Raw genomic sequence first — 25,819 nt, 5'->3', positions numbered from 1 at the left:
CCAGCTAGGTAGTCGCAACTCATTCAACTTGGTGTAATTTTGTTAAACTTCAATTTCAACATGGTTGGTAAACACTGTTGAATAGTGGGCTGTAACAGCCAAAGACACAACCAGCGAACAGAAAAATTAGATCATGCTGAGGCTGTGAGTGCATTTTCTCTGTTTTACATATATGGGGACATATAGGACATTAGATTTTTAGAAATGTTATGTCTTTGTTTTGTGTTACACAGTGAGAGGCTGGATAGAAAGATAGTTAGTCAGGATCTTGGCATAACTGTAACGTTATCTATAAGTGTAAGGGGCCAGGTCCAGCACCTCTTGAGGCCAGCGTATTGTTTGAATGCTGCACTCACGGTCACGTTCTACACACCTTCCAATCACAGTGGAGGAGGGGTGCAACAAAGACAGCAATACTTCAAACTGCGTTCTGCTCATGCCAAAGCAGGCTACTCCTTCAGCTGCGCTCCATCCAACTTCAGCTCTTCACCCAAACAGTCGTATTCACTGAGATGTGTCTTCACCCACAAAGCCTCATGAACCCACAGAGACTGGCCGGTCCGTCCTCTCTGCCTCAGACTTCATCCAGAGCAATGTTCGGAGCGAGTACTCTACCTTCTGCTGATATCTTTATGTTCAGTATTTGTTGTTAACAGATTATCTGAGAAATGAGGTACTCACAACACAAAGTAACCTTCTTCCACAGATATTCCGTATCATAGCAAGCAAAGTGTCTCAGCTGAAAAAAGCTGCTTGTTGCCAGGCACTTTGTGCCCAGCCAACACAAATCATACCACACAATAAATAAGGTTTAAAACACCAAATATCACAGTATACAGTCGGTCACAATGGCAGGCTAATGTTATGAGTTTCTCTCATCATCATTTCTTTTTCTCCAGTACTTCATACATTTCTGATGATGAGCATTCAGGTGACGTATGACCGGTGACAGTGGGAAAATGACGGCAGGTATGTTATCCTCCAAAAATGTTTTAGCCACCTCAGAATGCTGTGTGATTTCCATTCTTTATGTCATTTCAATTTAAAGCTGCATGGGTGGCAGCAAAACCAGCTGAGGAACAACGTTGTTGTAATCATACAAAGTTGCTATGGTGAAAAATGCTTATCTACACGTACAGTGGACATGGAGCAGTAGTAACAGTAGTTAGTGATAATCTGTGAGTGAAATCTGACAGTTGGCCTCTCTGTGTCTCAATTCTTAACGTGCTCACTCCCAAACATACACACAAACAGACAGACGTGCATGCACATACACCCTCAGCACCCACCCGTCAACATGCTGTGACAAAGACCCCAGTGTCTAGGAAGGGATGAGAAACTCACTTTAAACTATCACTCACTCAATGCAAACACACACACGCAGACACACGCAGACACACCCACACAGGACTGCAGATTTGGTGATGTCAGAGGTCACTGGGGTGAAGTGTTTTGGGGTGAGTGTGTGTGAGAGGTGGGAGGGCCGGTGTTGTGCTGTATAAATACAGGACTGTGAACACTGACGGACACACGAAGAGTGTAAAGACACTTGAGGACAATCAGAGCAACATTTTAACAGAGGAAGAGGATCTGAAATGGCCAACCACAAGGGTAAGAGATTCTATCTATCTATCTATCTATCTATCTATCTATCTATCTATCTATCTATCTATCTATCTATCTCATTCCCTTTCTCTCGGTAGTCCATTTTACAAACTTTCTGGGAGATTATGACATGTGTGAAAAATGTGCTGATGTACGACTCAACACTTAGGTGGGATTTGGCACATCCAAACTCCTAAAGGACAGGGATCAGGCTGGCCAAACGAGGCTAAAAGCCGTAATTTATATTATTTCTGTCATGCATTTATTTATTGGCAGCCTGGATATACCATAGCTTTGTTACGGTACATTGGGTGAACTACGTTTTTGCTTCAAACACATTTAATTTCACTAACTAGCACATTTATTTAATTTAAAGGAGAAGTGTGACATTGTGGGAAATGCACTTTCAGTTTTGTTCACTTTCTTGCAGGGAGTTAGAGGAGATGTGTCATGTCCAAATGTTTAAAATGTTAATTAGTGACTTTCAGAGGTGTTGGTAGGGTTCCTTTGTACCGAGCCAGGCAAGATAATTCCTCCTCTTTCCAGTCTTTATAAGAGATGTTGAGAGAGTTGTTCTGATATTCTTATCAGATTCTGGCAAGAACATGAATAAGAGTATTTCCCAAAACATTGAACTTTTCCCTTAAAGAGAAGCTGTGAGGACAGGTCCCAACATCCGTGAAACTCTTCCATCACTGCTGATATTTCATCGGTCTATGGAGTCTCTTGCAGACTACTTGTTGAACTTTACCTCTGCTGGTCCTGCTAGGTTTGATTATTGATGTGGATCTGAGAAGTCATGAAAACAACTTGGCTCACCACACCAGGGAGATTGATTTGGAGCGCCTGATTGTCCGCAGGGGTCAACCTTTCACCATAAGTTTGCAGTGCTCTGACTCTCTGTCACCTAAACACCACCTGGAACTGGTCCTGCACCTCGGTGAGTTCAGCCTGACTTAGAAAATATATATCATTAAGTATTTAGTCTGATGGTGTGCTTGCTTTTCTAATCTAATGCAAACTATTCGGCATTTACAAAGGCATGGCGTACCATTATAAACTGCTCTGTTTTGTCTTTGTACTCACATTCTGACAAATAATAAGAAGAAATAAAATCACTGATGTGTTTTAACAGTTTATGGACAACAATGAAGCTCAAATCTGCACAGAAATAAGCTACAGTGTATCAGGTTTTAATTATGAATGCATGTTAGTTACTTACTAGCTGTTAGTAGCATCTGTTGGGATCTGCTGACAAGAAAATAGTATTTCCATCCTTCTTTATTCAATAGACATATGCATTTCTCTTGTTACCCAGAGCACTACTTTCATTCTAACACCCTGTGCTGTTCTCAACTATTCTTTTTATGCTGACTCAGAAAAAACAGCAAAATGAATTGAAGGCACAACAATCCATTTTCTAATTCTATCAGCTTTTTGTATGTTTCTTCAGGTAAGAGAGACGAGGTGGTGATCAGGGTCCAGAAGGAGCGTGGAGCTGGAGACAAGTGGTGGTTTAACCAGCAGGGAGCGCAGGATGAAATGCTGCTGACTCTGCACAGTCCAGCGAATGCTGTCATTGGCCAATACCAACTGGCTGTGTTGATGATGTCACCAGATGGACGCATTGTAGAGATGGCAGATAAAATGACATTCCACCTCCTTTTTAACCCGTGGTGTAAAGGTGAACATGAAGTCAACTGCATACACTCTCTGCCAGCTGCTTTCTCCAAGCGGTCAGACGAACTGCATTCACATACTGCAGCTTTTAAATTCTCTCATCATGGGCTACAAGAATGTGTCTTGATTTGGCTGCTCAGCAGAAACAACAAACAAAATAAACTGGATGTGGGGTTTGTACCCTCATCCTCTCACCTGTCTGGTGCACTCAGGACAAAGATATAGGCCATATGGTGGATGCCCGCCAACACATATCAACCTGACAGAATATTCATGGGCGACTCAAGCATTGTCACTCTGAGACAGTCCCTTCTGTCAGCATTATTACAGCAAGCGATGGAATTTCTCAAGGAACAATAGTGGCACCTTTGAAATGTTCAGATAATTTATATTATATTATATTATATTATAATTTATATTTAGAATTTATGATGCTGTTTCTGCTTGTTGGCTGCATTGTTTCCTGTGAATGTGTCTCAGTCTACAGACGTTTTGATAGGGAAACAAAACTTCTACATCAATTTTGATCTGTGATGAATATATATTCGCCAGATGATGTGGTGTACCTCCCTGATGAGACCCTCCTCCAAGAGTATGTAATGAATGAAGATGGAGTAATTTACATGGGGACCTGGGATTACATCAATAGTATTCCCTGGAACTATGGACAGGTAACACACACACACATACACACGCGCACACACACACGCGTGCACACACACACACACACACACACACACACACACGGGTTGGCTATGTCTGTGCCTGTGAGTTGTCACAGCAGTGTGACAGTGGAGACTCGGGGCTTCAGTATCAGGACAGTTTGTTGGACAGAGGAAACTTGTGGATGGGAGGTGTCAGAATGTAACCAAACCACACAAACAAGGGCTTGTTCCTTCACAACTCGCTGGGAGGGCAGAGAGGAAGACAAACAGACAGACGGCAGATGAACAGGCAGAAAGTGGTCCAACAGACACTCACGCACACAGACTGACCGATGGGAAACAAATGTGATGGAAATCTGTTTTCTAAAAGCTTGAGAAGCCTCTCCTGTCTTTCATGTTTCCTCTCGATCTCCTGTTGCTCTCTCTCAGTTTGAGGACCACGTGATGGACATCTGTTTTGAAGTCTTGGACAACTCAAAGGGTGCCCTGAAAAACTCGGAGCTGGACACTGAGAACAGATCTGATCCTGTCTATGTCAGCAGGATGATCACTGCGATGGTGATGATCTCTTCTACTCTGTTCAAACAAGTGACGGTTTAACAGCAGAGCATATAAGCATCTGCATTTAGTTTTCTCTGTGTGAGACGTAGCACGTTTGATACTTAGTGATCCAACCATTATGCTGTTCATGAAAGCTTTACATTCAATGTTTTGAACAACTAGAGTCTTTACACCCTTAAATTAGAAAGTGAACCTTCATCACTAGATATGTCTTATCATGTGTTTCTCAGTGTTCAGTAGACAAATTATTTCTGCACACGATCCTACAGATATATGTTGATGCAATGATTCTCAGCCTCTACATGGTGTCTCTACCTGTCCAGGTGAACTCTAACGGTGACAGGGGTGTGTTGACCGGTCGCTGGGACGAGCCGTACTCTGGCGGAGTTGCACCGTATCGGTGGACCGGCAGCGTGCCCATCCTCCGGCAGTGGAGCAACACCAGGATGAGGCCAGTTAAATATGGCCAGTGCTGGGTGTTTGCTGGTGTCGCCTGCACAGGTGAGAAAGGAAAGGGCTGAAGGAAAGGACAGCAGGAAGAAAGAAAGGATTGAATTGTAGCCGTCTGATGTGTGTTATCGCCACAGTGCTGCGCTGTCTGGGAATCCCAACACGCCTCATCACCAACTTCTCTTCAGCGCATGACGTTGATGGAAACCTCTCTGTAGACTTCCTGCTGAATGAAAGACTGGAGAGCTTTGACAGGAGAGACAGAAAAGACAGCAGCTGGTAGAAACACACACACGCACACGCACGCACACACACACACACACACACACACACACACACACACGCACACACACCAACCACAGATTTTGAATAAAATGTTTTGGTAAAAGACCTCACATCTTGCAGTATAATGAATTATCGCCTTCCCTCCTCTCTCATGATTTTAGGAACTTCCACTGTTGGGTTGAGTCGTGGATGAGGAGAGATGATCTGCTCAAAGGAAATGACGGCTGGCAGGTTTTGGACCCCACCCCTCAAGAACTGAGTGATGGTACATTTAGAAATTTTAAATCTCTGTTGGTCACCTCTCTCTTTTCTGCGCATCTGTCCATGAGTGTTTTACAAGACATTTCTCACCTTATCCACCTTCAAAACTAAAAGATGTACATTTCACTACCTGTTGATTGTTGTCTGTCATTACAACAAACTGTTCCCAGAACAGTCACTGCTTGGTTTCTTTGGTATCGTATATTTGTGACATTTCGGATTCAAAGCTGGTCGGCCTGATAATCCCAACTTCAGTTACCAACTTCAGAACGTCAGAGGCTCGTTTCCTGTCACTGCATCAACTATGTAATGAGTCAAAAAATTCAGAAATCCACAACAGAATACATTTTTGCTCCCCAGGTGAGTTTTGCTGTGGTCCGTGTCCAGTGACAGCCATCAAGGAGGGAAATCTGGCAGTAAAGTACGATGCTCCATTTGTATTCGCCGAGGTGAACGCTGACATCGTCTACTGGATCATCCAACAAGATGGACAAAGGCAGAAGGTGACTGGCGATTGTTCTGAATATCTTTCATGTTTTCTCAAGTTAAAAAGCAGTGAAGACAATCATGATTGTTGTGACTGTTACAGATCAGAGAGGACCAGGGGAGTGTGGGCAGGAACATCAGCACCAAAAGTGTTTACGGTGACTACAGAGAAGATGTCACTCTACACTACAAATATCCTGAAGGTTAGCTGGAAAGTCGTGCACAGAAGAGTACACAGAATAGAGTCAGACTGCAGAAAAATACAGCAGGCATGCTGATAAACTATTATAGACTATAACCACACTGAGCTCAGTATACAGCATTCACCAAAACTTTAATCATCTCATTATAAGACTCATGTGGTTCATGTGAATCAAAAGAAATTGATTGAGGATGTAACTGATGGATGCTCTGAAGCTGAAAGGCTGTAATGCTCCTCCACTGTTTAATGTGTATGATGTACGCCTGTAGTCATCTGTCCAGACTCATGCTTAGGATTTATGGTCATGGATCAACATCATATCCACAGGCTCCAAGAAGGAGAGGGAAGTGTACGAGAAGGCGGGACGCCGGGTCACAGAGCCGACCAGTGGGAGGCCAGAACCAGGACAACTGCAGCTGTCAATCAAGCATGCAAAGCCTGTGTTTGGGACAGACTTTGATGTGATTGTGGAGGTATGGAGTGCTCAGACTGTAGCTGAATGGATGAAATGATAAAATGAGTAAATTAATACACACAGTGAATCTGGGAATCTTTTTGTATTTTGCTTGTGTTTTGTTAGTGAATCAAGGTCTGACTGATGAATCTAATCTGTCCACAGGTGAAGAATGAAGGAGGCACAGACGTTCATGCTCAGCTGACAATGCTGGCCATGGCTGTAACTTACAATTCTCTCCACCGGGGGGAGTGCCAGAGACAAACAATCAGTGTGACTGTTCCAGCTCACAAAGGTCAGTAGCTCAAATAAACACACAGAGGGCTCTGGTGCTGTACTGTCAAACAACGATGCTGCGTTTTCCTGTTGATTCTATTTTGCAGAGCTAGTGAATTATTATTAGTACCACTTTCCTTTTTAATACTGTGTGTTTGTGTGTATGTGTGTGTGTTCAGCCCACAAGGAAGCTCTGCGTCTGCACTATGACGACTATGTCAGGTGTGTTTCTGAGCATCACCTGATCCGGGTGAAAGCGCTCGTAGAGGCTCCGGGCGAGAACGAACCCATCATGACAATGGCCAACATCCCACTGAGCACGCCTGAACTCCTCGTACAGGTGAGCACACACCCAGCACACACACAGGTCATACTTCTACCATGAAAGTATTTATATGATGGGACAGCTTTGATTTTTTTGCACTGTCTAAATGAAAACATGACTAATTAGAATTGAATTGTGAACTTCTTTAGCATGCAGGTCTCAGTTAATCTCAAAACTAAAGGTCATACAGGTCATCTACAGGAGTGGAGACCACCGTGTTGTACTGCCATGTGTGTACAGTAGCCCAGAAGGGACACACCAAACATTTGCTCTAGAGGGCTTTCCATGTTTTTTGTGGCCTCCGTAGGTTTTTTTTAAGGCTACTCAAGGAATTCATTAAATTCACAGATTCAACAAAAAAAACTACATTTGTAATTTAAAATCACCACAGTTGATGGTGGTTTTGATATCTAATATCAAAAATGTTCCTCCATGACTATGTCTGGTTTGAGATTATGTGTAGAACCACACCAGGCTGTACAATCAGCTGAAAGCTCTTTGGATTTCTTGTGGCCACTTTCCACAACAGGAACATTCAGGGGAGTCCAGACACCATTTTAGGAACTTTGCTTGCTTTTTGAAGAAAGGAAGGGGCTGCATGTATTTCCTCTGCCATAGTTCCTGATCCCAAAAAAATCCTGCTCTGGGGTAGTATTAGTAAAATTTGCCTAAATGTCTCTTTTGGGACCAAAAAGAGACAAGTGATATTCTACACAGTGATTTGTACCCTCATACTTCTATAGAGCACATGTCTCCTCTTTCTCCAGGTGCCGGGGAAAGCTGTTGTATGGGAACAAGTGACTGCCTATATCTCCTTCACCAATCCTCTTCCAGTTCCTCTGAAGGGTGGTGTTTTCACTGTGGAGGGGGGCGGCCTATTGTCGGCCACTGAGATCCACGTTGAGTAAGTAATGAGTCAGCCACATTCAGCATGAGGCACATGCAGAAAATTTACAGGCAATATGCAAACTCCCTGCCTTGCTGTATCTATCACACTAGAATAAACGTTGGTGGATGGGATGTCTCAATATCCTAACATCCAACATCAATTTAAAATGAGGACTAGACTGACACAAACTGTCTGTCTGGCCATTAAATATGGGTATTCAACTCAACTCAGTAACTCAATAAACTGTATTGATTGCCATTCATGCTCCCCAGAGGATGACTCGTGTAGCTATTACAACAGATCCCCACATGTTCAACTGTTCAGTTCATGAAGGGACCTCAACCATGTTAGAAAATAAAACTCACTCTCTCTTTTCCTTTTCAGCGGCAATATAGCTCCAGGCCAGAACGTGGCCGTCAAGCTCTCATTCTCACCCATGCGGACCGGGGTGAGGAAGCTCTTGGTGGACTTTGACTCTGACAGACTGAAGGATGTGAAGGGAGTAGCCACTGTGGTTGTCCGCAAGAAATAAACGTCTGTAGTTTCTTGGCTTTATTGAAAATCTTTGAGCTGACTGAAACCGCCATTTTTTATATTGTGGGATAATGTGACATTTACTGGATGTGAGAGCAGGAGATTCCCTGTTTCAGCGTAAACAAACACAATATACAAGCTTACCGCCAAAATGAAATTGACCACTAAGTATTTCTCAGTGCTCTGTATACGCAAATAAGTTCTACTGAAATGATAGCAGAGTCTTCTAGGACGACCATGTCCCAGTCCACATCATAAGTTTAACTACCTTGAAGCCACTGTACGTCAGATGTGAACATTTCTGACTTTGCTTCATACCTGGTACCAGCTGCTTTCTTGGAAATGCACAGAAACACCATGGTGACGACCTCTCGATGGCAAATACTGTACGTGCTTTTTATTTATGTACCATTTCATTTCTTCTATTTACGTTCTTGACTCACCGCCGTTCCCTTCTCCTGGTCTACATCACCACTGGTTTTTGTCCCTGATAATTAAATGAAATGAAGGGCCACCAAGGCCCTGTGCCATGAGGTGCCGGTGGAAACTCATTGTGCTATATGGTCTGTTTTGTATACTTGATTACACAAATTTTGTATGTTTTTGTTACTTCATTGCCTTTTTGCACTGTTTGCCTGTTAATCCTAATATGTATGCATTTGTATACTAATTCTAAGTTTAAGCTGATATGAAGCATATGTACAGACCTGTCAATAAAGATTTTTTTCACAAGTATTCATTCGATCTGACATGTTGTTAACATTGACGAAGGTATGGGTTGGCTATTGGCAACATTATTTTAAACTGCACAGAGCAAAGTATTCTACATGAGATGTACTGTCAGTGAATGAATTACAGATTTCTTGCATACAGCGGTCCGGTCATCCATTCAGCTGCAGTCTGAGCACTCCACACCTCCACAGTCTCATCAAAGTCTGTCCCACACACAGGCTTCGCATGCTTGATTGACAGCTGCAGCTGTCCTGGTTCTCACTGGTCGGCTCTGTGACCCGGCGTCCTGCCTTTTCCTACACCTCCCTCTCCTTCTTGGAGCCATGTTGATCCATGATGACCAATGCTAAGCATGAGTCTGAACAGATGACTACGAGCAGAGATCACATGAAACAAAGCCAAGCTTCTTACGGTGACTACAGAGAAGATGTCACTCTACACTACAAATATCCTGCGGTTAGCTGGAAAACCCTCATTCATTATAATCACAGTAAGCTCAGTATACAGCATTCAACAACACTATATAGGATATACTGTTTAATCTCCTGATTGTAAGACTTTGTTTCACATGTCCTGACCCATTAGATAGTTGATGCAGTGACAGGAAACGAGCCTAGAAACTGTTCTCAAGATTCAAGATTTCAAGATTCTTTATTGTCATTGAGCATGACATGTCAATGAAATTTGCATTGCAACCCCCATGTTAGAAACAAAATAATAAGAAAGATATGAAAGTAAAATTAAGATACTAGAATAAAATAAACCAACATGCAGTAAAAGTATTCGTAAATGAAATAAAAATATACCAGAAATGAACATATACTAAGACAATAAAAATATACTAACACAATAAAATATACTAAAAACAGCTGAATATATACTAAAATGTATATACTGAAATGCAGCTGACAATTAGGTAAGCGTGTGTGTACTTAAATGTTACGTACACAGAAGGTGGAGGTGGAGGTGAAGGTGTAGGTGTAAAGTGCGGTGTGCAGTGGTTCACAGTTCTCACAGTCTCTCACTGCAGTGAGGGGCTGCTGGGGGTGATAGCTCTAACAGCTCTGGGGAAGAAGCTGTCCCTCAGTCTGTAGTGATGTTCCTGTACCGCTTTCCTGATGGAAGTGGTACAAACAGTCTGTGGCCCGGATGGCTGGGGTCCGTGGCGATGGATCTTGCCCTCTTCCTGACCCGGCCTTCATATATAGAGTCCAGGTCAGGAAGGGGGCAGCCCACGATGCCCTGTGCAGTTTTAACCACCCGTGCCAGTTGTTTCCTCTCCTGTGACATGCAGCTGCCATACCACACTGTCACACTGAGGCAGAAGATGCTTTCAATTGTGGCCCTGTAGAAGTTGACGAGCAAGAAGAGGAGAGTCCAGCCGGTTTCAGTTTCCTGAGGAAGAAGAGCCTTTGTTGTGCCTTCTTCACCAGGCGGGAGGTGTTCATGGACCAGGAGAGGTCAGATGTGATGTGGAGGCCCAGGAACTTGATGTTGTCCACACGCTCCACCACTTCTCCGTCCATGAGGAGTGGGGCGTGATCCGTCTTTCTGGACCTCCTGAAATCCACAATGACCTCCTTGGTCTTCCCTGTGTTCAGCACCAGGTTGTTGGCTGAATACCACTGGGTGAGCTGGCATATCTCCTCTCTGTAGTGTAGTTCTCAGGACAGGTCGCTGCCGCCTTTATATTTGTGACATTTCAGATCACTAAAGAATCAAACGTGCGAAAGAAAGAAGAGAAAACTAAATGCAGATGCTTATTTCTTGCTCTGCTGTTAAACCGTCACTTGTTTGAACAGAGTAGAAGAGATCATCACCATCGCAGTGATCATCCTGCTGACATAGACAGGATCAGATCTGTTCTCAGTGTCCAGCTCCGAGTTTTTCAGGGCACCCTTTGAGTTGTCCAAGACTTCAAAACAGATGTCCATCATGTGGTCCTCAAACTCAGAGAAACATGAAACCCAGGAGAGGCTTCTCAAGCTTTTAGAAAACAGATTTCCATCACATTTGTTTCCCATCGGTCAGTCTGTGTGCGTGAGTGTCTGTTGGACCACTTTCTGCCTGTTCATCTGCCGTCTGTCTGTTTGTCTTCCTCTCTGCCCTCCCAGCGAGTTGTGAAGGAACAAGCCCTTGTTTGTGTGGTTTGGTTACATTCTGACACCTCCCATCCACAAGTTTCCTCTGTCCAACAAACTGTCCTGATACTGAAGCCCCGAGTCTCCACTGTCACACTGCTGTGACAACTCACAGGCACAGACATAGCCAACCCGTGTGTGTGTGTTACCTGTCCATAGTTCCAGGGAATACTATTGATGTAATCCCAGGTCCCCATGTAAATTACTCCATCTTCATTCATTACATACTCCTGGAGGAGCTTCTCATCAGGGAGGTACACCACATCATCTGGCACGCGCACACACACACACACACACACACACACAGATATGCATACACACGTACACACCCACAGGTCATGTTTCAGGAAAACGAGGTCTTTGGCTGACCTCAGGCTCTATATCACACCAAAGTGTGAGACACAACAGACTGACACACTGATGGGCAGGGACTAAAAATGCAGTGCATTACACACTCATGCACATACACACACTCATGCTGCTTTTGCTGACTGCCTGGATGTGACACAGAGTACAAACTAAAAATGTCAGGAGCTGCATGATGAAATTTAAACACTGCAGTATGTTAATGCAGTTAGTGACAGTGGCACTGTGCTGCTGTCCCTGTTCTAAAGCGTAATAGAAAAGAGGGCTCTAAACCATGCAATGTTGTATGGAGGTCTGTAGGGGACTAAATTAAAATGAAAATGCCAACTTGAAAATTAAAATCTAATTATAATTATCTTGGTACAAATTGAAATGAAAAAAGCAATAATCCAAATTGCATTTCCATTTTTCACGTACTCATATGGGTGTTCAATGACTATATTAAAATGAAAATGGAAAATATCTTGAAAATACAAAAATTTAGGCTTTTGATTGATTTGATGATATACAATTCAGTTCAATTCAGTTTTATTTATTTAGCGCCAAATCACAACTGAAGTTGTCTCAGGACACTTTCCATATTGTCATGCTCCTTGTAAGTGCTTTCTAGTATTGTCTTTGTTCCCATGCCAGGCCAGGTTTCATGTGTTTCTTTAGTGTCTTTAGCCAAGCCACGTCCGTTGTTAGTGTTCTTCTAGTGTTGTCTTTGTCTGTGAGCCATGCCACGTTCTTTGTAAGTGTTTGTTCAGTGTTTCCCTGTGTTCTTCCTTCCCTATGTTATGTCTGACTACCCACGTGTTTTCCAGTAATTTTTGGTTTTGGTCTTTTGCTTCATTTTCTCGTTTTTGGACTCAAGTTGTTAGACCCCATAGTGGATTTCCTTTTGTTAACCTTTTGGGACTTTGGACTTTTGTTTGGACTATTACTTGCCTACCTGTGTTCATCACCTTAGTTAATAAACTCCTTTGAATTGCTCCATCCCTCCCTCGTGTCTGCATCTAGGTTCAAACCTCGTTTCCCTGAAACCCCACTTTCTGACACATATAGAGCAGGTACAGACCAAACTTTTTAGCTACGGAGATCCAACAGTTCCCTCATGAGCAAGCACTTTGCAACAGTGGCGAGGAAAAACTTCCTTTTATTGGGCAGAAGCCTCGAGCAGAACCAGGCTCTGGGTGGGCGGCCATCTACTTCCACATACAGGGCCACTCGTCTTCCTCTACCAGAATCAGTCCTGTGGATGGGTCGGAAAATTCAGACAACTTTGCGCACCCTGTCTAAGAACCTTGACTCAAACTGACCAAACAAGGAACAAATCAGGCAAGCAGCGACGAGCATACCCCTACAACTACAGGAACAGGGAGAGAAATCTACCTTTGCTGAACCAGATAAATGAAACAATGGAGAACACCAGGTATTGTCTGAGGAGCCTGTTCCACTCCTAGCTCTTATGTGGTGGACATGGCTCAGGGGGGCGGTACAAGGGAAACTGACATCATCTGTTGAGTGCACCCACAGTACAAAAACACCTACATCTACGGAGCAGGTTGCTCCGGTGCTGCTGGTAGAATAGAATTTATAAAATGGGTTGTTGTACCATCATTTCATATTCTTTTTGTTTGTCTGGGTGGCATCACAAAGTCAGCGTTTTCCCTCAAAAAAGAATTTGGCATGATGTCTTGGAAACATTTTGGAACGAAGACAAGAAATGAATTCATATTTTCATATTAACTCTGGGTTAAATGACAAACTATAGGTTTTACTAATGGGCCTGCTCGTAGCAACAAACCATTGGAGAATTTCTGCCAGATTCTGCACTTCCCCTTAACTCTATGAAGCTTTAGCAACTATCAGCTTTGTGATTTTACGGCATGAAAATGATTTGGTTTATTCTCACCGCTCTCATCAGTGTTGTTTTCAAGTGCAGTCGGCAGCCAGCAGCTGTTTCCAGTGAGACATCTCTAAAAACCCATTGGACACTACCGTACCTGCTCAGCAGCAAACAGCAGACAAGCTGGTTAATGTAGTGGAGCATTTAGCAGCTTTAGCATTTAGAGCCAGATATTTCCCTCAGGAGCTCAGAACTAACAGAGAGAGAATATTAGACTTGCTTTCATCTAGATTACCAGAAACACAACTGCAAAAGAATAACTCAGTGTAGTACTGAACATAACTATGATATATCCAGACGGACAATAAAGAAAGATGAAAGAAATTATTTCATTATTGTATTGATTTTTTTTTTTATTTGGCCTGATCCCTGTTCTAGCTAGACTTGCACTTGCAGGAATTAGGATGGGTCATATATCACATCCAAGCTTCAAGTCATACGTCAGCACATTTTGTATTTATACAGCAAAAGGATGGCCCTCCCACCTTTCTGACACACACACACACACACACACACGTAGCCCAAAACAGTCACTTACTCCACCTCACCTCAGCTCACCTCTGACCTCTGACATCAGCAAACAAAAACCTACAGTCCTCTGAGGATGTATGTGGTGTGTGTGTGTGTGTGTGTGTTTGGTTGAACCACTTTATACTAGCAATACATTTCTCTAGTCTTTCCACGTTATTTACATCTAAGTCTACACTGTTTTCCATCCTACATTTCTCATGTATATATCGTTGTGCAATTTTTCAATATTTCTCAATATTTTCCATTGAAATATATTTTTCACAGAAGATGTACATATATGAAGATGTACATATATATAGTCAACTTCTTATTTTTTTATTTTCCATTGCCTTGCTATTGCAAAAAAGGCAATGAAAAAATACATTTATACACATAAAAAACTGCACACGAAAATAAAACAGCATTACTAACAGGTATGTTCATAATCTATGAATATCATCTGTTTGTACAAATACAATCTTTGTAAATACATGTTTTAATATAAAGACCAAATCTTGTATGCAAAAATTACCTTGGACAATATTTTTGGACCCTCCCCTGCTTCTGTACAGTATACAGATGCTTGGTGGGCTCAAATATAATTCCATGACACAGAGGAGAGAAGCACTAATCCTGACTGTCCATGGTTGGCTAGAAATCAACAAGAAAAACAATTTCTATCTTTTCCCTGTAGACTTGAGAAGAAATTCAAGTCACAAGTGCCCTTCAGTCAAATTCAGCTGTTACAGTCTGATGATGCTTGTCTTTCTCCACAAGGATTTAAGGAACCTTATGAAACCATTTATTCAGTTAACACAGGCTCATTTTAATAATTTAAAAAACACATTATTGTATATTGTCCATACATATATGAACTGCCCCTTAAATCTGGAATTGATTGAGTTTTTACTGAATAAACAGCAGTCAGTAGGGTTAGGCCTACTGTTACTGTTCATCATCAACACATTGGTCAAACCTGTAGCATTTCCAGAGCGTAGCTTTCTTATCGACCGGCAGCAAGAACAGAATTTAGGAAGTAGACACCGCCCTGCACTGTTAGTGAGAATTTTGTCAGATTCCTGTGAAATGACGCCTCTATTGATCACCACTGGGAGGAAGCAGTAGCATAGTGAGATGACTCATGTATCTACGACACCAACACAAACGTTTTTCTTCTGTCCCTTAGCTTGATCATGATGTCACAACAGTTTGTACGGTCTGTAACTAGTAATTGCTCAAAATGATTAGTGGAAAAAATAAACTCAGTTATTATGTTGTTAGGGTGTAGGAGAAGTGCATGGTCAAGAGGTAAACATTCACATATGAAAAATCAATGAAATCAGATGCTAATCTCAGACACATATACAAGTACACAAGAAAAGTCTGCTTCTTTGTTGTATGTGACAGATGTGCAAAATGCATTAGCAGTTGTCGGAAAGCATCAGGACATGCCTGACTCCACATCAACAACACACACACAGAAGGTCATTGCTGATCACCACCACTCATGACAAAATCACCACACTACCGTCCAGATGTGAGTTGCAAATTGATGCTTGATTGTGAGTAATGTGTAAAGTCATTTCTTCAAAAGTATTCCTGACAGTGTAGACACTATCTTGAACATATCAGTTCAGGACATTGAGTTAAATCCTAACTGCAAGTATTATGCTTAAGAACTGATGAGTGAAGAAGAAAAACAATTTTACAGTCTCTGAGTACACAGCAGAGTCCTAGCAAACAATTGCCTGGTGGGTGCACATTTTGTGCTACTTTAAGTTTAAACACCAGCAGAGGGAGCAAGAGAGCCATGTTTTAAGATGAGTTGCTGTTGCTGCTGAGCCATGAAACAGACTAACGCTGACCACATATGTGTTATAAGAATGTGAAGAATACTATGAAGAACGTCATAGTCAATCCTATAGAGGCAGTGGTTTTATTCACAGCAGTGGCAATAATATGAATAACAGCTATCATAATAACAGACACACACACTTCTATATGCATGGGGGTCAGGCCACAGCAGTGAGAGGAGCTCAGTGTATGCTGCACAGTCTAAACCTGGTCCAAGGCAAGCCTGAGCCAGCCCTACCTGTAAGCTTTATAAAAAAGGAAAGTTTTAAGCCTATAGTCTTAAACATAGAGACTGTACAGAGACTGAAAGATGGTTCCACAGGAGAGCAGGTAGTTAAAGGCTCTGGAACACATTGTTCTAGTGGTGTAATAGGGTGCTATGAGCTCTTTATGATAAGATGGTGCTTTACCATTTAGAGCTGTTTAGATAAGATTTAGATTTAACAGGGAGCTATGCATCAGTCTATAGGGTGGACAGGTGACAGAGAAAGAACTAAAGGAAAGTACAGCCAGGGAGAGAAGTAAAAGGATTTTGCTTTTGATTAAAAAAATGATCATGTGTCATTTATTAAACTCAGCACAGCAGGATCCAACCTCACCCCTTTGTCTCATCAAGATATACGTCAAGGATAGAGATCCACGTCCAAAAACATCCACAGCAAGAGGGCGTCAGAGTCCGTTCTTTCTTTTCTTATTGTCCCCCTCCTCCAGCTTTTCAAACACATTAATGAGTCACTCAGGCGAGAGGCCTCTGAAAGCCATATGGGGGGTGTCAGGAGGAGCTAGAGATGGCAAAAGAGGGACAGACCAAAGCAGATAGAGAGAACACTCATTGTGTGTGTGTGTGTGTGTGTGTGTGTGTGTGTGTGGGAGAGAGAGAGAGGGAGAGAGAGAAAGAGAGAGAGAGAGAGAAAGAGAGGGAGAGAGAGAGAGAGAGAGAGAGAGAGAGAGAGAGGGCAAAGTGCAGAGAGACTCACACCTCCTCCATTAGACACCTGTCAGCGCAGGTGGAGAGAGTGACTGTTGGATATCTGAGCCATGAGACTTCACTGGAGGGCTCCTCTTTAACTCATTGGACCTTTTCTATTCTTTTTCTTATCTTTTTTAACAATCAAGACTTTGCAGATTGGTTTTAATATAATGCTCTAGATTTAATGGTTGCTTTTTAACATAACTGAACAATAATTTGAAGCTTTACTTTTGCTTCTGCCACCAGTGGATGTGGTCAGTGCTTACTGAATCCCAACATTCAGGTATTTTTTGAGGAGTGAAAACTGTTGGAGGAGGAAAACTTGCTTCACAGACGTTATTCTGAGACTGAATCTTCATTCTTAAGGAATTTGTTTTGACACACCCATCTTCACATAAGCTGAGCGATCATGGAAGACTTCCCATCCAAGGTTACCACGGAGACCAGCTCGCCCCACTCTCAGCAGGGGGGCAACAGCCTCGGAGGACTGGCTACACAGGTCACCACTATGATGGACATATCCTTCATCCGAAGCATCCCAGCCATCCTCATGATGGCAGAAATAGTACGTATCAAACTGTTTTTATTCTGTTCTACTCTAATCTGCGTGTTGGTGCAGCTCCAAACACTTTCTTAACCCATCTGTGGAAATATATAGTTTAATTTTTTAGAAAGTACTTTCCTAAAACAGCAGGCCTCTGCAGCTTTTAGGAAACGTTACTAAAATCAAAGTAAAGAGAGAATTTGTTGGGGATTCGTTTCAGCTGCACATTGATACACATTTGGAGCTGTGGAGAGTATTTATGGAAGCAGGCCAGTGTGTGTGTGATAAGTCACAGTAAACTACAGGGCCCATGTTCATCATGAAGGAACATGTCACCCACCGCAACAGTGTGACATGTTTTTTTTGACAATAATGGAGCTCTATGATGCAGAGGAATGAGACACAACAGGCCTCAGATATACAGGCAATACTTTAGGATCAATATATTGTTGATTTTGGTCTTTTTGTAGTCTTTGTTGAGGGTAAGAAAATATAAACAATTTTGCAATTTGGAAGTTGACTTGGTCCAATATAATAGACTCAACAATGAACTAAAAACTGCCTGTCATGTCTTACTCTCATGTAACGGAGGCACCAGTGTGTTAAAGTAAAGAGCCAGTGTGTGTATAGACAGCAGGTAATCTGGGACCAGTCATAGATGAGTTTGTTAAACATGAAACCCGTTATATTCACTGTTGAGGAGAGGACTTAAAGGCAAACCACACTTTGTGATAAACTATCCAAGTTGCAGTGAACATTGCAGCTGCTTTAGATAAAGATATTTGTATACCTCCACTCTTTATCTGATGCCAAAGGGATTTGAATGCATGTCAACAAGCTTCGGTTTATGCACCACGAATGACCATCTTTCAACAAAAAGCAGGATTGTTACACTTCAAAGCTTCTGCTGTTTTGCTCGGCAGTGTGCGCCAGGTTAGTTACGCAGCCATGCCTGGTCAAGAGGTGAGAGCTGAAAACGAAACTGATAAGGATTTGTCTTTATGTACTCTAGTGAGGTGAAATTTGATTGTGAGAGGCAGCAGGACAGGTTTGTTATGGTTGCTCTAATATTTGGTTCCAAGGTTGAATTGAGCTTCAGCTCAAACCGCTGGTCAGAGTGGTTTATGAGTGCTAAGCTCTGTCCACACAGAGGACATGTGACTGGCTGCATAATGACGGGCCGAGGAGAACTTTGTCCCTTGAAGGCCCTGCTGTCACACCCCTCTGACATCGCATTCCCAGTGGGTCAGATATTTAGCGTACATACACTTACCATTTGGTAGCATCGCCTTTAAGTTGTTTAACTTTATTCCACTGAACCTATAGCTTTGTCGTAAGGGATAGAAGGACAGTGTTTATTCTGTATATGATCTGACTGTTAAACATTTTCACCTCTCCATGCTTCATGAGTTGCAGGCTTTACTGGTTATTGATGGTATTGTAGTAGTAGGGCCAGTTTCTTTAGTAGTGTAAAGTTTGTGAGGTGTGGCAGGTAAGTGTGGAGGTGAGAATGTTTCAAGTGTTACTTAGCTAATGTGAGCTAACTTATTGTTAGTTGCCACTGTGGCAGATGTCATTGTGTTGTTTGCTTAATGTTTAAATGGCTTTTGTTATGATGTTCAAAGGTTAATAGGCTGCCAACACAGTCTCGCAATTATGACACACGTTAAGTTTAAAGGGTGGAACTGGTGATGATCAGGTGATGATGATCTGGTGGATTGTCACTGCACTTCCACCTTTATTTCACGTAGCATTTTCATCCATTGTTAATAACAAACTATTGAAGCTTTAAAGCAAGACCACCCCTGCTTACTTTTACACCTGTCTTAAAACCACTGAAATGTCATGAAGTCAGAAAACTGATTCAGTAGTTGTAGGTCTGTTAACATTAGCCACCACTAACTACTGGGCACACCAGGCCAAGCAAGACTATAGCACCAAATGCAGAGTGTATTGAATTGAGCAAGAGCACAATTTATACGTCTGAATTAAATCTTTCATGTAGCTTTAAATGACTGACAGATAATAAAGCTCTGTGTAGAATATTAGATAGAGGCAAATTATGCATACTCATTACTCTGAAAGTTATTATGCAGTGGTGGTGCCACTGTGCTTTTATCACAGAGCTGAGAATAAAGTGAGGTGGTTCCCAGGTGGATTCTTCATTGAGCTAATGGCTAAACTTCACTTAAGGTGACCGTCACAAACTCACCACTGAATGGACTGTGTGTGTGTGAGTGAGTGTGTTTGGCAATATAATTTTCCATTCTCCCTATACGCATACAGAGCAACAACAATATAAAAAGTAAAAGGAGCAAAAAAGGGATTAGATGGAGTAGTTGTTTGAAACATTTTATCCAAACCAAACATCTTTCTTTCTCTGACACTGCATTCATTCATCTGCAGAAAGTGTTAACATAAGATAAGATAAGATAAGATAAGACAAGACACACTTTATTAATCCCCAGCAGGGGAAATTCAGTTGTTACAGCAGCAGGTAATGGCAGTTGGAAAAAAAAATAGCAACAGAAATAGAGAAATACAAAATACGAAATAGAAGCTGAACTATATATATGTACATTTTATACACAGGACTATTAAAAGAAATAAAAATATGTTAAAAATATATAATAAAAAGTATATATTGCCAAGAACTGTAAGAAAAATTGCCATAAAAATGTACTGTCAAGAATTCTGTTGACTTTCACAGACGATACACAGATTGCACAATGAATGCATAAAGTGACTACAGCATTAATGATGTTGCACAGAAATAAAATATGTATATGTCACAGTAGAAACTATTATTTGCTGATATGTAGAGTACTCAATGAGAGTGGAAAAAAGTATTATTTCAAGGTACTAGGTCTATGATAAATCACACATCAGTGCAATAAATAACATGCTCCATGTATATTGCATTAAAAAACACATCTGCACAATGTCTGAATACTGAAACTTGTTGCAGAGTGCGTGGTGTAACTTGATATCTGAACACGAGCAATGAAAAGATGCTTTTCTAATACTACTAATTGTTTTACAACCCTTGGTGTCATGGCAGTGTGGTGATATTAAACACGTGATGTTAGACAACCAACTTGCTCCCAGCTGTGGATCACAGTAACATTTTAGTTATAGTCAGGAAGTTAGGGTTTTCTTCTGTCGCTCGTTCAGAACAGATCAGTGCTTTGTAAAGGTCAGCACCATCAGAGTACCTGCTGTGTGTATCAGGTGCGTAAAACGTGAAACCTGATCTCTGCACATTTAATAGACTGTCTTTTTGTGTCCTTTCTCGTGGGACAGAAGCAGAGAGACACAGAGGCAAAGAGAGGAGGCCTGTGTGGTTCCTGTCTGGATGACTATATGGTGGATTTTGGTGGCCTAAATCTCAGACATTAATGTACTTTAAACAAACAAGATCTTTGTTTGTGACGGCGTCCGTCACGTTTTACACTCGACTGAAATATCTGAACAACTATTGGACGGATTGATGTGAAATTGTGAACAGATATTAATGGTCCCCAGAGGATGAAACCTGCTGACATTGGTGATGCCCTGACTTTTCCTCTAGCGCCACCAGCAGGTTGACACTCGTGGTTTTGACTGCAATGTCTCAACAACTACTGGATGGATTGCCAAAAAATCGGTTTCATATGTTCAGGTTCCTCTGAGGATGAACTTAACTTTTAGCTGAAAAGCTCTAAAAACCCAGGTTACACTACCTGCCCAGCACCAGACAGACAAAGCTAGCTAGCAAGTAGCTAGTGAACATAGTGGAGAGTTTAGCAGCTAAAGCCAGACATATGATACAAAATTTGAACTTGTCCTTTTGTATAGTCCACTTTTTTTTTACAGTTCCATTTTTTTGGTTTGAATGCACTTTATCTCTCTCTTCATCTCGCTGGTGCATCTTGCTTTCTCTCTGTCTCCCCTCTAGTTTCTGGGGCTGCTCCACTGGGCGCTGATAGCCAGCACCTACTACTCTGTGGTGCCAGCGTATGGTTGGGTGATGTTTGTGGCTGTCACTCTGTGGATCCTCACCACCATCCTCTTCTTCATGATCCTGTTCGGCGCCCAGCAAAAGCTCACCGCTGTCCCCTGGCTGCTGACGGTAGGGAAGGAGGAGGGGAGGGAGTGATGAGTCAGTCATGAAGGGGTGCTTCACTGCTATTCAAAGATTCCAGGGTAACTAGATCAAATGTGTTTTGATAAGATAAGAGAATATTCAGTCATCACAGCAGCACAACGACAGCAATAAGTCGAGAGAAATAGAGAAAAGAAGGAGGCAACAGGATTTGGACTGAAATGTGAAGAGTCAAGGACGATTTGAGGTTGAGGTCAAAATAGCACAGTGAAGTAGGTTATGAAATGAGAATGCTGGGGCTGTGATTCAAGGAAAAACACAACAGAACGGCACAGCCAGAAGAAGCTCTGAGGAAATGTGGCTAATGTTTCTCGTCTTCTGCTAGGTGATGGTGTACCACGGCGTAGCCACGGTCCTCTATCTGACCGCCTTCCTGACCAACGCGGCGTCTGTGCAGCCCTTTTTCCACAGCTATTTCTATGGACATTTGGCAGCCGCCGCTGTAAGATGCCTGACACCACCAACACTAAACATGCAAGAAACACTGCGAGATCACCCAAAAAGCTAGGCCTGGAGAGTCTTCCGCCATACATTCATTCAGTCATCTAAAGTTTGAACACTGGGCACACTTTGGCTGTTTTCCCTCCCTCCTCTCACTGCCATCACTGTTTGAGTAGGTGTGTTTCACATAGCGTGTTTACTTATCAGGCTGTGGCAGGTACACACACCTGTGAGAGAGGCACAGTAAGATGCAGGGCGAGGCCTACTTACCTTTGCACCACAGCGGCCGCTCACTCCTCCCTCCGCTGTTTGAAGTCAATGTTCAATCAAGGAAAAAAAAGAGAGGGAGGCGGATGTTGGGGAGCAAATAGAAATCTCACCAGTATAGTCTATTCTGCAGGCTAAAGTCCAAGCTGGTTTACAGCTCTGCGAGCATTTACATGATTTAACACACACACACGGCCCTAACTTATGTTCTGCCACAAACTCTTATCAGCTGCATTTTACTGACTTTGAGGCATACCAGTGGAGATACCTTCGTGTTTCGCAGGTAGAATGGCAGGTTGAGGCCTTGTTAAAGCTCGTAATTCACAAGAACCTGGACTCTATAGATGTGAATAAGTAAAGATGTAAATCTTTGATACAGGCGTTGATGTCAGATGTTGAAGAGCTGAGACCTTTGCTTTGCCTCCCGAAGTCATTAAAGTTGTGTAATTTTCTCTTTTTTTCCATTTTCTATCTCAATGTCTCTGTCTGTCTGTCTGTCTGTCTGTCTGTCTGTCTGTTCAGTTTTTTGGTGCTGTGGTGACGGTGCTGTACGGGGCCAGTGCTTTCTTCTCCTATCTGGACTGGAGGGGAGATGGAGGAAACAGTGCCACCAACACAGTGCCGACCTAGGACTCAAACTCTGTGATGCTGATCCTGGGAGAAAAAAAACAAACTCCTTCCCTCTCTTTCCCTTAAATATTATGTTTTTTTGAATAGTCCAGTGTTGATACTCAACTGCCAGCACAGTGTCATTTGACTATTACTGCTGACTGTGGTAACCCAAATCCTGACCTGAGCTTAACCCCAGCATTAACAATAAGATGAAACCTAATTCAGACAGATGATATCTATACATTGCTCTTCAGTCAAACTCAATAAACTTTGATTTTCACATTCTGAAAATGAATTTCACAGTGTATCAGGACTGGACTATTGATACTGTATCTCAACAACACAACACTTTTATGAAGGGGATCTGGTCAACTGTCCACAAAATCAGGCCTTCCCAATAACAGTACATTAATCATACAAATAAAGCCAATAGTGTCAACAGTTAACTTCTTGGTGAGACCATGGGTTCAGAATAAACATATTTACAAAAGTCAATGAAGTTAATGAGGTAAAACATGAAACATGTTGTCTTTGTGCTGTTTTCAGTTGAGTATCTGTCATAAAGGACTAGCAAATGATCACATCCTGTTTTATTAAAGTTTCACACAGTGTTTACACAGAGGTTAAGGCTACTTTAATCATAGTAAACACCTCTTTACAATCTGCTGTTTTTACCATCTCTCTCAAATCTTCAATTGTTAAATCACTTTAAAAGAAGCTCACGCTAGACCCACCTATTATTAATAACAACTGACCAATCTCTCACCTCCTGTTCCCAAAGCAAAATGATTTAAAAAGCCGTCCACAAGCAGTTAACGGACCAAAGCGCAGGATCTCTGCCAGTCTGGCTTTTGCCCCAATTTTAGTGCAGTAACAGCGTTGGTCAAAATTATTAATGATTTAAGACTAAATATTGACACTGGTAGTTTCTATTTTAGTATTACTGGATAGAAGTGTGGTATTTGACAATATCGATCATGGTATTTTACTGGGGAGATTTGTCTGGGCTGGCCTATCTGGGTCAGCACTGGGCTGGTTTTCATCACACCTCAAAAGTTTTGATGTTAGTGCTCGTCTTGGGAATTTCAGCTGGATTGGACTAAAATTGGGTGCATAGCCAGCAGACAGGATACGTGCTTTAAATAGTCCCAGCAGTCTCTGGAAAGCGTCACACGGGTCAGAAACCTTGCGGTCATTCTGGACGCTGACCTCATTTCCAGAGTCGCATTAACAGCAGAGTCCAGACTGGATTTGATCATTTCAGAAATCTTGTGAAGGTGAGGAGCTTTTTAGCTCAGGAAGATCACAGCAATATTTAAAAAGCGTGTCAATCCACTGCGGCTGCTCCAGAACGCAGCTGCCAGAGTTTGAACTAGACAAAGGAAATATGACCACAGCTGTGGTGAGGTCGTCATGCTGCCTTCACAGCACACTTTAGAATTAATTTTCAAATTCTAATGCTTGTTTTTAAGGCCCTACACAGCCTGGCACCCCAGTGTCTCTCTGACATGCTGCTGAGCTATGAGCCCTCGGGTCATCTGGACCAGACCATCCAGTTATTCCCCGGGCCTCCACGAAAACTGCTGACACTGCTTTTAGCTTTTATGCTCAGGGCGACTGGAACATCCTCCCAGTTCATGTTAGGTATGCTTCATCTTTCAGAACTAAACTGAAAACATCCCTTTTTAGCTGCACCTTTCAGTAGTCTGGTGTGCAGGTCATATTACTTCTTTCATTGGTTTTGACTCATGTGTCTCATTTTTCAGTTGTCAGCTTTCTTTTTGCTTTTTACTGGTCAGTTCCTGGTTTTAATTATCTTATTTTAAGTCACATGTATTATTTGTTTGTTTTATTCGTCTCTGCTTATGTCTAATGTTCTGTCTTTACACTCCACTCACATTGTGCCTCAGCCTGGAATGAAACGTGCTGTGTAAGTTTTGCTTGCTGGAAGCTGGAAGCTAAACTAATGGCTGCTGGATGCAGCTTCAAACTCAACGTGCAAAGTGGCAGCAGATAACATTTCCAACATGTTAAACTATTCCTTTAAAGTAAGCTCACCCAACAATGCAACAAGATGTTAAAATGCAAAACAAAACCAAAAAAGTGATTTGAACTGCAGAGTAAATGCAGTTATGTGTTCATATTCTGAATAACACATTCTGCCACTCTCACAAATCTTGATAATTTTTTTATCATCAATAATAATAATGTATTATAATTATTCAGAATTTAGAATAAATTTGAATACATCTTGTTTACAGAGTGTGGTTGTTCTTGCATTGGTTAGTCTGGTGAGTACAGTACTGAAGTCTGTACCAGAACAACTCCATGTCCTAACGTGTGTGTCTCCTGTGTTAGCTTTCTGTCTGGTGGCACTGATAACCTGACACTGCAGTGAAGATGCTGTGAAGAATGCCTGTAAGCAGTGTCTGCAGGAATCCACTTTGATTTCCTGTGCTGAATATTCAGGCTCCCATAGAAACTCATGAGCCCATGATCCAAGCCAAAAATTGAAAAATGTACATGCAAAAATTGACTGTTGTAATCAAATGTATTTAAACATGCTGTAGGACATTAATGACTTAATGAATATCATCCACTGAGAAAGAGTGTGGAGCATATTTTTTGATCTATACAATACAGCGCTGAATTCCTGTTGTATGTGCCTTCATTA

At 42.0% G+C, this 25,819-nt stretch overlaps 2 protein-coding genes across 2 annotated transcripts; both read left to right on the top strand.

The window, feature by feature from the left end:
- The first annotated feature begins 1,595 nt into the window (after positions 1 to 1,595).
- Positions 1,596 to 8,671, top strand: tgm2l (transglutaminase 2, like). Its single transcript, XM_041939484.1, has 15 exons — positions 1,596 to 1,611; positions 2,375 to 2,545; positions 3,059 to 3,289; positions 3,838 to 3,956; positions 4,380 to 4,508; positions 4,835 to 5,012; positions 5,099 to 5,240; positions 5,408 to 5,511; positions 5,868 to 6,010; positions 6,097 to 6,196; positions 6,523 to 6,668; positions 6,815 to 6,944; positions 7,105 to 7,265; positions 8,018 to 8,154; positions 8,524 to 8,671. Exons 1-15 carry the CDS (start codon positions 1,596 to 1,598, stop codon positions 8,669 to 8,671), a joined length of 2,055 nt encoding a protein of 684 aa, XP_041795418.1.
- An 8,531-nt stretch (positions 8,672 to 17,202) lies between these two features.
- On the top strand, positions 17,203 to 25,806 carry LOC121608292 (plasmolipin). The gene is made up of 4 exons (XM_041939515.1): positions 17,203 to 17,702; positions 21,619 to 21,792; positions 22,151 to 22,267; positions 23,056 to 25,806. The coding sequence occupies exons 1-4, from the start codon at positions 17,547 to 17,549 to the stop codon at positions 23,161 to 23,163; spliced, it is 555 nt and encodes a 184-aa protein (XP_041795449.1). The 5' UTR covers positions 17,203 to 17,546; the 3' UTR covers positions 23,164 to 25,806.
- Positions 25,807 to 25,819: the final 13 nt, after the last annotated feature.

The sequence above is a fragment of the Chelmon rostratus genome, chromosome 6 (genome assembly GCF_017976325.1).
Source record: "Chelmon rostratus isolate fCheRos1 chromosome 6, fCheRos1.pri, whole genome shotgun sequence".
Classification (NCBI taxonomy): Eukaryota; Metazoa; Chordata; class Actinopteri; order Chaetodontiformes; family Chaetodontidae; genus Chelmon; species Chelmon rostratus.
The sequence above is the reverse complement of the archived record's forward strand: the minus strand, read 5'-3'. Positions and strand labels throughout refer to the sequence as shown.